At 38.4% G+C, this 15,419-nt stretch overlaps 1 protein-coding gene across 1 annotated transcript in view; it reads left to right on the forward strand.

The window, feature by feature from the left end:
• The first annotated feature begins 226 nt into the window (after window positions 1-226).
• LOC148658527 (Fc receptor-like protein 5) overlaps window positions 227-15,419 on the forward strand; it is a 31,124-nt gene continuing 15,931 nt past the window's right edge. The window contains exons 1-3 of the mRNA XM_088641842.1: window positions 227-329; window positions 5,047-5,082; window positions 12,819-13,115. Of these exons, the coding sequence (XP_088497968.1) occupies window positions 299-329; window positions 5,047-5,082; window positions 12,819-13,115 (364 nt within the window). The 5' untranslated portion in view covers window positions 227-298. The remainder of the gene's footprint in view (window positions 330-5,046; window positions 5,083-12,818; window positions 13,116-15,419) is intronic.

Raw genomic sequence — 15,419 nt, forward strand, 5'->3', positions numbered from 1 at the left:
TATTGATTTTATTTTTCTGAAGAAAATTAATATTTTAACAGTCCTTGTTCATTTAAAGGACCTCTAAGTTTCAAACTATTTAATGTGTATCTTTATAAGATAAATACAAAATAATAAACAATATGAGTATGTGGATATGCTCATATCAACAAATCAGCTAGATGGCTGCATACAGCTAAAGCAATGAGTGTACTTCCCTTTAAGGCATGTTGGGTGACAAAACTCACTGTCTCATAAAAGCATTGAGGAAATTGAGGTGAACCTTATAGGTAGACAATTAATACAGGTTTAAAACAGCATGAAGCTCTGTCATTTCTTTATTTTAATTTGTAAGTATGAGAATTTTGTAATTATTTTCATTCTGAATGTAATTTAGAATGTTATGTATATGGATATTCACAATTCTGTTTTTTTAAGTTACTAAAGTTACTTAAGTTACTGGCGATGTATTTTAAAAACGAGAGTTTTACAAACTGATAACTAGAATAAATTATATGTCAAGTTTTCCAACAATTGCCACAGATAAGAAATTTAAAGCTACGGTATGTGAACTAAACATATTCAATAATGAATGTTCCTGAATTTTTTTTCCCCATTTTTTACATTAATGGGGAACTTTAATATTAAAAACTAACTCAAATTACAATCAGCTCTACTATAATATGATAGTTGTATTCCTGATTAACACCAAATTTATGGAAAACTTGTGTTATACTGTAATAATAATTAATTCTGTCAGAATTAAGGGGTAAGGGGAAAATGTCAATAAAACACCAGCATGGTTGTATTGTCTTCTAGTTTTATATATTACTGTTTTATGTTATTTTATCAAAATAGTGTTTTATTGAAAGTATCATTCATGCATTGAGTAAAGCAATGGGACAATTGAAAAAAATCACATGAGAAGTATTCTTCAAACTTTCTTGCAAAGTCATTTAAGAAAGTTAGCAAAGGAAGAGGGAAAGAGGAGAGAAAGCAATGAAAATAGAGGAGCATTTTACTTTTTAATCATTTTAAGTGAAAATATTTTTTTTAATTCAAAATAATTAAACAAAGAAATTGTTCCAACTTGTTTCAGTTTCAGTACTCTTTCGTGCATTATAAATTTAATTGTTGACTAAATCTGACAAGCATAAAATGGGGATTGTTTATATGAAGAAACAATAATGCATCACATATTAATTATTTGGTAAAGTTAGCTAGTGTAGGTGCTTAGAGACAGTACCATTGTAGATTACTATAGTCACAGCAAAATCCATTTTTTTTAAATACGTGGTTAGGAGCTTGCATGGAAAGCCTGCAAAATGCTTGCAGCTTTGTAGTTTAATATGGTATTAAAAGTTTTTTTTTCTCATGAAAAATAACAAACATTTTCAGTATTGTGAGACATTGATCACAATCTTTTATAAGTTGTGAAGAATTTTAATGTAATCAAATGCAGTAGTTAGATTTGATAAAGGTCTGCCCCTTTCTAATGATAAGCGAATACTTTTATATATAAAATGAATAATGGATCATGAATAAACTCCTTTATTCTGGAAATGTCTTAAAAGGAGTCTCCATAGTGATGTTTTAGACCCTAGGCGAGACGGCGATTCCGGAAAAAGGGCCATGGACAGGGTTCAAGAAAGAGACATGGGGTTTATTGGTTCTCACAGTGAAGTAGGGAAGTTCATGCAGATGTGTGCGGATAATCTGTAGGCAAACATATCCAAGGAAGTTCAAAGGGAAGTCAGGAAGCAGTCCATAAGTCCATTGCCAGGAGATCCATCAGGAGACACAGACAAACAGGAACACAGATGAGACGAGACGAGATTCCAGGAAATTCCTTTCCAAACCCTGAGCTCAGTGGGTCGGGGAGTGTAAATAGGCCTGTGCCCTCAGGCCACGGATGTGGGGCGACCTGGTACTAGGCAGGCCATCGAGCTACCATGTACCAAAGCTGAGCCCCAGGCAGGAAGGGGTACATTTAAATAGGAAAACTAAAACAAGGCACACAAGGAAATAATGCCAGTAATGATTAAAAGGACTAACACGAGGAGGTTGGAGCGCCCCCTGGAGGAGAGGATGGTGACCGTAACACCTTGGTAGATAATTGGTATATCGGCTTGAACTGGTTTCAATAGAAATTCACTTTCAGAGATGGACTAAGCGTTTTTTCTCAAAACAATTGTGCTTAAACAGAGGCTTAACTGTATAAAATACACTAGATCTCTGTGCACCAAATTATTAAATATTAAAATTCCAGCTAATTATTGAGAAATATATTTTTTTCCTTAGGACTGCCAATCTGTGTTCTAATTGCCAGCATTTACACACTCGGCTGCCTCTTATTTTCCATTCTTCTTGAAAATTGTCTTATTGACCTTCGAAGTCCAAAACACTGTAAAAATAACTTTTCAAATGTTGGTTATTTTTAATATTTTAAATATAAAAATGAAAATATGAAATATTTCAAATTATGACCTTATTAAGAATTATGGTCAAATGCAAAGACCATGGAACAACATCTACTTTTTAAATTAAGTGTGAGCTATTGTTGGTGCTGTGGTTACTTCGGAAATGTTTTAACACTTATTGTAACACTTATTGTAATTACATTTCCCATGATCAGCTGGGACAAAGATCATATGGGTTCTTCAAGATTGTGGTGTTTCTTGGAATGTACTGTACATAAAAATTCACAGCCTAGAACTACCAGTATTTAAACCATCATATATATATAGTATTGTATCATTATTCAATCTTCTACTGAAGACAAGGAATTTTTAACCTGCATAAATACTTTTAAATGTTTCAAGAATATATACTATACAGTACAGTATATAGATATGCATTCAAAAAGAATGTCTGTTTGAAAATATGCTACTTACTAGTAAGAATTAAGAATCAGGGCTCTAATCATTGCTACAAGCTTCTTGTGAGTAGAATAATGATCTTAATCCTACGTTAACTAATTCTCAATTAATAAGTTCATATAATTTCTTATCAAAGGAAGCATGGTTGTGAATAGCGCTGCTTCACAGCTTCACATTTCTTATTTTTTAGTTTCTTTGCAACTGCTTGATAACATCTTGTGCCATCATTTCATCTTGACTACTATCTTCTGTGTCTGAGGCTGTATTACAGCCGCACATATTTTCTAATATTATACTGTACACATTTGTCATTATTGTAATAAGTAAATATAGACATTCTGTGGTCTATTCAAAAACATTTAACAGTCCAGTTCAGATCTGTGGTCTGCTGGTTGACTGTTTTTGCTCTGCACCTATCTGAGGAAAGTATCTGTCATTAAGCATCTGATTTACATCAATTTCACTAGTGTTTACTGGTCTTTTTGGCAGTTGCGCAAATATGGCTGAATTACTAACTATACTAAAATGAAGGACAGATAGATGTAAATTGGGAGGAACAGTGGTGATTTGAATATTTCATCCGAGTCTGAACATTTTCCTTTAGTGTAACTGAGAAACCTTGTTCTTTACTGCTGTTTTTGTGTAAAATCTACTATTATCTATGTTTTAAATTCATTATGCTCCTTTTTACACAGTAACTTATTATTTTCATGTTTCCTAAAAACACTTTCTTTCTGTCCTTATATTTATCTTCAGTTATCTATCTCGATGAAGTTCATCAAGCCCAGTTTTCTCACCTCTTTCTTGTTTCTTTGAAAAGATGAGGCATCTGATTTTAATTAAATCTAACTCTAAACTAAACTAATCTAACTCTAAGAAAGAGTTATTGCTAGGTCTGAAATCTACGAATCCAGTTATGGAGATTAAAGTCACTTATTTATGATGCACTGTATTTGGTACTTATGCTTTGTGCAGGGTTTCACCACTAGCATTAACAACAGTCACTGGCATAACTTTAGAGCCATGGCTTCATTAACCTGCTAAAGTGATTTGATGATGATGCAATGATAAGGTGTCTTATATTTACAAGAGCCAATTCAAAGGAAGGCTTTTCTCAATTTAGTCCTCGGGGCAAACTATTCTGCAGACTACAGTGGCCTACAAATCTACAAAGATTTGTTATTTGACTCTTACCAGAAGCTACTTGACATCTTTTGTTGTCTCCATGGGAGATCCTATAAATATGGTTTTGCCCTGTGCACTCAATACTCTTGATAGAAACAGGCACCACATTCACCTTTTATGCCTAAATAATCTTGGAATCACAGATCATCGATTGGAACTGAAATGTTTATATACATTTACTTCATATTGTGGGTATTTAATTCTAACGCAATACTCTAACCTACAGTATATATAGCCTTGAGATTTATTCATATACTTGACAAAAACAAAATACATGATATATGTTCATGTTATGTAATGGTTTTTGTTCCTTTTTCAATGGAGGGATGAATTAATCTGGTAGCATTGTGTATACAACTAGATTTTATATTTACAGTAAATATATATATAAATAGTGAGAAATTATTCAGAAGTGAGAAGGCCTCAATAGGGCTAAAGGAATATACCATCTTCAAGGTACCTGTCTCTCTTTTGAAGAGACAGCACATATACAGAACCATCTCCAGTGATCCTCTGAACAGGTATTATAAGCATCTCAATTAGCTCAGAGGAGTAGGTAATTTCGTGCAGAGCATTTTCTGACAGCTCATTTTCCTCATGTGGAATCTTATTCCCTCTGAAGTTGTTCTGCAGCTTTCCCCCAGTAAGCAAGCAGCCATCTTTGGCCTAAGGCCACACCACAGGTCCTACGTTTTGAGCCAAGATGATAGCTTCATAGCCACCTTACAGTACTTCACATGCATTTCCTTAAGTGTAAGTGCAGTAACACTGAATTTTGCATTTTTTCTGAACGTAGATTATCCAGACTGGAAGTTGTCTGTTGACCTATTCACCCTAGTACTTGACAGCCTTATTAAGAAAGCATCTACTGTATGTTTGTCATTCCTCTACACTTTCAGTAAACTTTAACACTAATCAAAACATCATATATTTTTATAGGACTACAGAGAAACGAAACATAAAATTATGGTACTTATCTCATCAATTCCTTTCTGTCTTTTAGCTGCAATAAAATGGTCCGTCTTTGGTCATCAGACAGGTAAGAATAAGCTTCATTTCACAAACACATAAAAATATAAAAATATATTAATATTTTTTCATCAGAAAAATGACAGCAAAAGTTCAAAATACAGTGTTATGATTCTACCATTTCAAAAAAGATAATATATGTAGAACTGGGATAACTGAACATCTGAAGATAACAAAAACATCTGTCAACAATAAGGCATTTTCGTTTTAAGAAAATTTAATCTACATTTCCTACAGAATATCTACAATCTACAGAATAGTTTCTTGGAACTGAGTGCCACCTATGGATATCTCAGTCATAAGGGGCCATCCAGCCCATCGTGTTCTTTTGGTAGTTAAATAGCTAAATGAATATAAACATCTATCCAATTACTACTTTAAAGACTTCAGAGTTTGGGCTTGAACCACATGCTGAGCAACCAGTTGTACAGTAGTTATTCTTTTTTGTACAAGTATGTGTGTTTCCTATTCTCTGTCCTAAATAAATTCACAATTAGATTCCATTTCTGATCCATTTCTCTATTGAAGTCTGAATTAGGCCACTGGGCTTACATTGTTTAAACCCCTTCAGGTTTGATATACTCCTTTCAAGTCTTGGTCTCCTTTATTCTATACTAAATAAATGTATCTTCTTTAACCTACCTGTTTATTAATATCCAAACAAACTACGAATCATTCCTGTTATGCAGCTCTGAATTCTTAAGGTCACAAATAATTGTTACAAATAAACTGAACACAATATCCTAAATGAAAATCATTACAGAGTTGGTGAGATTAGTCCAAATCCTAGCTCTGAGGCCTGGAGAGATACAGAGATGTCCAACAAGACCTGAATTTGAGGATATGAGGGTAACAAGCTTTAAAGATCACCATAGAGAAAGTGAAAGATTAGGGATGTGATACAGGAATTACATACTGGATGATGGAGTTTAGATATTCCTGGCTAGACAACATGAAAATTGGGAAACCTGGCACAGAGCACTTAATCATTGCACAGAATGATAAGTCCATCAATGACTGGATCTCGTGCCAAGCTCCAGAGGAAAAGGAGGGAAAAAGGAAGAAGAAAAGGGAGAGCCACTCAGGTCTAAAACTGTGCTCTGTCCAGTAGGCATGAGAGAGAGAAGAGGTGTGACCTCCGGGCCAGGTAGGAAACTCGTTTCGGGGTAGTCTGTATGGAGGGAATTGGAATCCCTGGCACCTTCTGGATCAGGCTGACAGAGACATCTGCTAAGGATGGGTCTTTGCTTCAAAAGGGTCTCCCTTTACTCCTGGAATCCCCCAGACACCAAAGTCCTAGTCAGAGCGCCCAGACAGAGTCCAGGGACCGGAATCCCAGAAAAAGGAATGGTCCACTGGGACCCTGGAACGTGGCCTGGGAAAAGAAAAAGGAAAAGAACAGATAGAGAATGGTGTAAGGTACAAGGTGTGAGTCGCAGCCTGGGAGTGCAGAAAGAAGATAATTTAAGACGAGCCCTGAGGTGCTGGATAAAGGAGGCTGCCCCCAATAGATGCCAAGAATATGACAAAGATGAGGGCAGCTGAACTGAGGGTCAGCATCCAGGATGGATCGATAGCATGGGAGACGGGTTGCTTCAGCATTGCCAGCAGCCATATCACCCTGCAACTCACAACTGGCAACCCACTGAAGCTAAGCAGGTGTGAGCCTGGTCAGTACCTGGATGGGAGACCTCCTGGGAAAAACTAAGGTTGCTGCTGGAAGAGGTGTTAGTGGGGCCGGCAGGGGGCGCTCACCCTGTGGTCCACGTGGGTCCTAATGCCCCAGTATAGTGATGGGGACACTATACTGTAAACAGGTGCCGTCCTTCGGATGAGACGTAAAACCGAGGTCCTGACTCTCTGTGGTCATTAAAAATCCCAGGGCATTTCTTGAAAAGAGTAGGGGTGTAACCCCGGCGTCCTGGCCAAATTTCCCATTGGCCTTAACCAATCATGGCCTCCTAATAATCCCCATCTATGAATTGGCTTCATTACTCTCTGCTCTCCTCCCCACTAATAGCTGATGTGTGGTGAGCGTTCTGGCGCACTATGGCTGCCGTCGCATCATCCAGGTGGATGCTGCATATTGGTGGTGGTGGAGGGGAGACCCCATTACCTGTAAAGCGCTTTGAGTGGAGTGTCCAGAAAAGCGCTATATAAGTGTAAGCAATTATTATTATTATTATTATTATAAGGATGAAGGCAGGTGAAAGAGAGCTCTGGGTCCTGGGGGGCATAGGCTGCCCTAAAGCAGAGACAGGTAAGTGGCTAAGAAGAGCACATTTGGAGAAGAGTCCAGGATTTCAAGACAGAGACTGGAACCAGAACAGTGGTGCAGTGTGAAGATAACTGCAGTGCTATGCAAATGCTGGGGGAGCAGAGCTGTTGGGGACACAGAACTGGAGGGCAGGACTGGAATAGCAGCGAACGGTAAAGACTGGAGCAGCAGCACTGTGGAACAAACACTGGAGAAGCAGCACAGTCTGTACTGGTGGTGCAGACTGCATGGACAGTGCAAGCTGCTTCAGCGGTGTGGATTGAGGGCAGTCAAGTGCTAGACAACAGATGTTGTCGGAGGCAAAGAGTAGGAAGGGGTCTAGAATTGCAGGTTGAACTGATGAAAAGTGGAGTTGTGAGTGAAGGCAGTACTGCCACAGAGTGAAGTGGAGAGATGCCTGTGATGATCTAGAAGAAGTGCAGTGTATACAGATCCAGCCATTCAGAATACATGCCAAATAATGCGACAGATTGGAGTTTTTAAAAAACATTTTCTTGTGGGACTGCACTATTTTGTAAAAGGTGGCGCATTGAATGGCTTGCGGAAGAATTTGGGCTGTTGCCAGAAAACACCTAGTTTGGAATCCTGGTCAATGGTGAGCCTCTTGGGACAATTTCATTCCAATAACTGTTTAGACTTGTATTAATTTATACTGTATATTATAGTATGTTAAATATTACATTAGTTTAGAAGAGAAAGTAGGGCTATTTTACAAAAACATCAGTTGGATATATAACAATAGTTTATTATTATAGCTTGTTGTGAATGCAATGTGATTCTTTCAGGTATACATCCACATTAAAATGATCTTTGTCTTAATACATATTTCAGCAAAAAGTAATCAAGGAAATAATTTAAATTTTGATTAAAAATACATTTCACACATACTGTTCTGTAGAGGCTTTAAAACCATATGGTATAATAATGTATATACTGTATATTTATACAGTATACCGATCACAATGCAGTTAATTAATGTGTTCGCTACTATTTCAGTATATCTGTGGATATGAAATCATCTGATTCGTGTAGGCTCTCATAATAGCTCTATTTGATTCATGTGGCTGATGTTTTAAAACTACTTTACATGCTTTTACATTTACAACTCTACTGCAAGTTGTGAGAAAGCGCTTCAACGATCACATTATTAGGTGATAAACAGGAGAAATGCAGGTGTATTTGCCGTTGTATCAACAGTTACAACAGTTATTAAGTTATTAACCCTATTGTATTTTACACCTGCATGTGAGATCACAGTGTGCCCAGCAGTGATTTGCTTTGATTATATCATGAATTAGTCCCTTAGGCATGCAGTTGTAATCCACATGAAGTCATGGGATACAGTTTTGCGATGTATTGCTGTAATACGCTGGTTACTTTGGTTTACAGCAGTGCCGCACTTTATTACTGTTGCAAATCATAGGGAGAACATGGGGTATAGGGTATAAATAGGGGGACAAGCACACCGAATCTTCAGTATTGAGTCACTGAAGAGCAGTCCGTGCTGGAGTGCAAGAGCAGCCAGCAACTCTTCCTGGCCAAAGTGGAAGTTCCGCCAGTAGAATGTGAGCCGACTGTTAGGAGGGGAAGAACAAAAAGTGTCTGACCACCTGAAGTTTTCTTTCGTTTTGCATGAAATATTCAATAACGAGAAAGCTTCAGCTTCCACAAAGTGTCTCACACAGTGAATAGGTCTACCCAAAAATAGGTGTACATAATTTTGTTTATTGTGTATGTTTCCTTTCATTAATTGTTAGGTTCTTTACACTTTATGATTTATGTCCATATATACTCGACCGTGTATATGTATACTGAAGTGCGCTTCAGTCTAGAAGAAATTTCTCAGAATTGTCTTCTGACCCAAGATTAAGTATACCCTGGTAAATATGGTATCTTAAAAGCGGTGAAAGCCGAAGTGAAATTAGCGGATGTGCAGAGATCGTTTGAATCGCTAGACACAGTTGAGCGAATCTGACAATGAGATTGAGAATTGTCAGATTGTCTGTTGTGTCAGTTTGAGGAGTCAGTGACTCCATTGTTGTTAGAACATGAAAGGTCTTAAAGTACTGCTGGCCTCAGTTGGAAAGTTGTTCAGTTAGGGGACTATGTTTCCACAACTGACAGTGAGGTCTCATCGAGCCTCAGTAACACTAAATTACTGCAGATAAAGGCTCTCTAGCAGTGTCTAAAGGTTTTTATAGCAATTGCAATGGTTTTTATTCTTATTATTTTCAATATTTTTATGATTTTTTTTTATTATAGGTGCGAAATTTCATTCCAGGTCCAGTCTTCACAAAACATGATGTAGAATTTTTTTCTAATCGATCAATTTGTCCCAGATTTTTATCCAAGCTAGTAGTCACCTAGAACAAGGTTTTCAAATCATTCCCAGGCCTTTGACAGGCATATAGTTGAAAAATCTGACCTCTGAAGACCAAAAAAACATTTTTGCCTGCTGTTTTTTAGATTTTTTTTTCATATGTTTGTCTGCTGAGTGGACACATTTAGAAATATAGGAAATTTGACTGTTCACACTCAAAGCCAAGGGGGTTAGCATCAATTTTAGACCTGAATCAGGCTCCCGCTATGTTCTGCTGCAGAGATATAACAAATGTTTTAGGGGGAGGACCTTCCAGGCAGACATTGGCTAAAGGTGTCCCTGGGAGTAAGAGGTTTTAATGATTCAAGTCTTTCTGAAAGCCAGCAGCGGTGAATAGTTCCCCCCTGCTCTTAATGTCTTAACATCTCTTAATATCACCCTGCAACTCACAACTGGCAGCCCAATGAAGCTAAGCAGATGTGAGCCTGGTCAGTACCTGGATGGGAGACATTCTGAGAAAAACTAAGGTTGCAGCTGGTAGAGGTGTTAGTGGGGCCAGCAGGGGGTGCTCAAGCCGCAGTCTGTGTGGGTCCTAATGCCCCAGTATAGTGATGGGGACACTATACTGTAAAAAGCTGCCGTCCTTTGTATGAGACATAAAACCGAGGACTCTCTGTGGTCATTAAAAATCCCAGGCTGTTTCTTGGAACACGATTTTTATATGTGTAAGCAATTAATTAACCTGCCCTTATTTACTCTTCTTAGTTATTTCTTTGGTGAAAGAAATAGAGGTATTTTCTTTAAGTTATATTTCCATATATACACCAGGTATATTGAAATCTGGATAGATCATGCCTGCTCTGTGAATAATTGAATTACCCGTTCATGATAGGTAAGAGCAGACTAGTATACTACTGTGTTCTCCAAACAAAATAGCGAAAAGAAACACACCGTGTTGCCAGCAAAGAAAAAACTTTTGATTTCCAGGGCCAATAGACAACATCACAAAATAAAAAAACAATGAACAAACAACAACAAATGAAAAAATGTTGTTTTGCACTGGCAAGACAATATGTTGCCACATGAGCAGCACCCCCAGAAGAGCCTATATCTATCATATATCTGTATCTAATCAAAAAAGAGCACACAAAAAGTATTCACAGTATCCAAAATTTGCTTTACTCAGTTACTATGGATCCTAGTTACCCAAAAGAGCAATCCAGAATTGATATTCTCTCAAACAGTTCCATTTGGTGACTTGGCATGATTCCTCCCACAGAGAAGAAAATGATGAAGCTGTGTAATCCTTCTGTATCACCAAAGTGTTGCCTCCAATCTTGACTGTCCCAAGGAATGTAGTCCCTTATGCTCTGGCCCTTTGAGTCCAGTACAGTAGGTGGCAGGAAGATGATGCCTGATAAGATAAGATCATTTATTATCCATATACAGTACAATTTCTTGAATTAGGAATTTGTCTTTTCACATACCCCAACTTGCTCTCCATGAGACACTGAGACACAGAGAGGGAGAGGAAAGCCTGGGGTCAGAGTGCAGGGTCAGCCATTTATACAGCACCCCTGGAGCAGTTGGGGTTAAGGGTCTTGCTCACAGAGTAGGGATTCCAGCCGTGAGATTTCAACCAACAACCTTCCAGCCACTGGCTCAGATTCTTAGCTGCAGTGTCACCACTCCTCCCATTTGCTCCTCAAATTTTTGTGCTGCTCAGTCCTCCTGGTTAGACTTACAGTTTATCTGCACTTCCTGGCCAGAGACCCAGGAGGGAGTGCTCCGGTGATGTCTTGGGTGTAGATGGAACTAATGACTTGGGGATAATTAATAAACTGATTATATGCAGATTGCCAGGTGTAATAATGTATTGTCCCCACCTCATTCGTTCTAGTGCATCCTTAATGTTCAATTATGTCCAAAGTCCGGTTAAGCCTGGTTAAGCAAAATCACTTGTCACCACCTGTTATCTTAGGATGTTAGTTGGTGTCTGTGCAAACAGAGAGTGATTAAATCTTTCTTAATTTCCAACTCTCCTACCATTTCAATTACTGCATTATCTGGGAGGCCTTGATTAAAAGGTGACTGTAGACATGAGAATGAAAAAAAAGGAACACACCCAATCCTGACAATTACACTGGTCATTGCAAGCACGCTGAAAGTCAGTTTTCAAAACTAACCGCTGGTCTAGTTTTGAAACAACTAACTGGAGTACGTTTAAAAATGCTTCTAAAGATTTTAATGTGATACGGAGTTGGTGATGTCCTAACTTAAATATTGTGTGAATATTGTGTGAAGTTAATATTCCTACCAGAATGATCTGGTTATACCCAAATCAAAAACCTTAGATAATGGCATTTCACAACATAAAAAAGACAGAGTGCTGAGTTACTCGGGAGATACCTGGAAAGGCCTTCAGAAATCAGAAAGCTGGTCTAGACAGTACTTCACCTTAAATCCTCAAACCTTTTTTAGATCAATTAACTCCCTGCATTCACAGAGATTATCAACCTCCCACTGTCCCTGCCTATTGGTCGTCTGGTTTAAATGTATGCTAACCTGTCCATCAAGAGGACACAAGGGTGGAGTTTAGAGAGCTACACCAAAAGGACAATTCTCTAGTCTCGTATTGATCATTGCGGTATACCTGGTCTGTGTGTTGTTACACAGCCTGTGCAATTGTAGGCCTATTGTTTTTAAAGCTGCTAATAGGAACATACCTGGGAGAAACTAAAATAGTTTGCTATTTTGTCTAGTGTTTCTTCCTTTTGTAAACCTTAGACAAGCCGTCTTGCAAACAGGGAGTGCATGTGTCAAGTACATTCACACACTGTGCTTTTTATTTTATGTGTTCAGAAATAAAACAATAAAAACATCTACTTATCAATATCAATTATTTATTTTCTAACTGATTCTTTTATCTGCTGATCACTGTCTGTATTACAGGATCTAGGTATAAAACTGAGCTGACTGCCGACCCTCCATGGACAGTGGTGTTCCCAGGAGAGACAGTCACCCTCAACTGTCATACTAGTGGACCTGGTGGCTGGAAATATTCCTGGCATTACACAGAGTTACTGTATTATGTGTATAGGAAGTGTATATTTTTTTGTAAATTATACATTTCTTCTATTTGTTTCAGATGTCAAGGCCAGTGCTGTATTGACCATAGACTCCCCTGATTCAGTGGTTTTCTCAGGAGAGTCAGTCACCCTCAGCTGTGTGGTGATGGGGGCGTCAGGTGCCTGGAGATATTCCTGGGCTAGAAACACAAAGGGGAAACTAGAGAACCTCTTTAGATCAAGTGCTGAAGATCAGCAAAATTACACCCTCAGTCCTGTAACAGTGACTGATAGTGGACAGTACATGTGTCATGCTGAACGGGGAAGCAAACCAATAATTCAGACATATCCTGGGTTTCATATTTTGAAAGTGTCAGGTGAGTAACAGACAAAATGAGTGCTTAATCAATGTACCTGATACAAATACTCATGTTAATTATAACATTTGTCAGTGTAACAGTGTTTGTGCTATCTTTAAATTGAAATCTAACAAAAATAGAAAAACAACAGCAAAGAAAACCCATTATGGAAAGAAATATCTATAAAATAATCTGAAACAAAATCTGTGAATTTGTTCAAAGATTCATCTTCTATCTGGTAAGTGAAATAGTTATTGAATAATTGGTCAGTGTATTTAAGTAATTAATTTCTGCACATGTACTTGTAGCGGCGAGGCTTATTAATAAGAAAGAATTAAGTGTTCTGAGCCTTCCCAAACGAGGCCCCATTTCTCTGTTCATCTCTGTGGTGCAGCCACAGAAAAACTATTCATGCAGGCTGATTTAAGGTTCCTTTGATAAGGACAGCTCCCAAAGGGGGATGCACTTAGCTAAGCCTGGCTATCATGATCAATGGTCATCCATTGGCGCCTATCTGTCTAGGGAGTGCCAGATGGACATCTGGACTGCATTCCTAGGTGTCAGGAGTAAGTGACTCATATCTCACCTTGATCAACCAATCAGGGACTGGTAGGGCCGAGTAACCCACGTGGGACTCTGATGCCCATGAAACTTTCAGCCAATGAACGAGCTGAAGTTCCTCCAGGTAAAAACAGGCAACACAGAGCCAAAATAACTTTTCTGAAAGGGGAAATTCTAAGAAGAATTCTGAGAAGAATTCCAGGGGTGCGAGACAATTCCAGGGCAGGACGGCCCAAGAGCAGAAAGGCTCCCAAGGGCAGGACATTCTCGCAGCGCGCCTCCTGACCATCCTGAGACTCAGCCCGGACAACCACGGAACGGCCAGTGTGTCCGAGTGCCAGAACTTTCCTTTGTTCTAAGAGTCTAGAGCGGAGGTTGCCAGAGAGTAACCAGAGGATCCACCCGAGGTTAGCACCAGCAGCAGGCCTCATGAACAGGTCAGAATTGTGGACAGCTGAATCACTATTCAGAACTAGCTCTTCATCAGGAACGAACCGGTCCTCTTCCTGACTTGCTGGGACCCACAGTCATCTTTTCTCCTGTGCGCAAACTTTGCTAGTTAAAGCCAACACTAACTAGCCAGCCAGTGAGCATCTGCAGCGCACCGTCGCAAGCCGCACAGCACAGCCTGGCACACAGCCAGAGAGCGCGGATTGGACAGCAACAGCCCGCAACTGTTTCTTTGTGCCCGCAGGAGATCTGAATCCCCAGAGATTGGATGAGTATTCAACTTCAATGCATTACAGCTCGAGAAATTCAATTGTTATCCAAACCAGTTGATATCAATTTAATTCCTAAGCGTTATGTACTTGTTTTGAGTATCTAATGTAGAAGTTATAACCAAGTTCATTTATGAAACGGTCTAAATGAATGATATACTGAACGTATGTCCTCTTGATATGTGTAACACTTTGTAACTGATTGAATATATATCTTTTGTATTCTGATAACCCTCTCGATAAGATCTGTTAGTTTTATATGCATATTTTATGTATTAATAAATGTATCCTCGTGTATTAGTACCTGTGTGTGTGTGTTGTTTGAGTTATGTCGCATGGTTGGATTCTAAAGCCATCAAAAGAATCAACTTTGTGATTTACTGCTACAATTAATAATTGACTCAGTAAATGCCCAAACCCTACAGAACTGGCGCCTTCAGAGAGCCACTACGTTTCATATTTGGCGTCCCTAGGCCGGTTTTCTTACATACTTAATCACAAATGGAATGTTTTTTTCATCCATCATTCATGTGTTATTAATAAATCAATAAATTTTGAGAGAGAAAGTCAATCCTGATTGCCTTTTAATCCCGATTGACTTTCTAGCAGTCAAATTTATAAATGTTAAATGAAACATTCCACAAGTCCACAAGTGAATGTTTTTTTTTTGTTATAGAAAAACAAGAATGCTAATCATGACCACATAAGGTAGCTTCTTTGCCACCTGGCACAATATGTTTTGAGAGTACTGACCATGTAATAATTTAGAAAACTATATTTACTTTAAATTGACAAAAAACAAAGATTATGATTTACAAATAATTGCAATTACTGTATGTGTTGAGCACAACCAAGTCTTATCCACCTGTTTCTGTCAGTGAAGGACAAGAAAGTTGAAGGCATTCTTATACTATGAAAATGCCTCTCCACATATAAAATATCCAGTCAGATTCTGTCCTTCAAGAAGAAGGCCCAAATTGCTGGATGTCTGGTTTGAAAAGATGGCGTTCTCTCAAAGTGAAACACATTCATTATCCAGAGC

This window comes from Lepisosteus platostomus, chromosome 7 (genome assembly GCF_059453375.1).
Source record: "Lepisosteus platostomus isolate fLepPlt1 chromosome 7, fLepPlt1.hap1, whole genome shotgun sequence".
NCBI classification, from domain to species: Eukaryota; Metazoa; Chordata; class Actinopteri; order Semionotiformes; family Lepisosteidae; genus Lepisosteus; species Lepisosteus platostomus.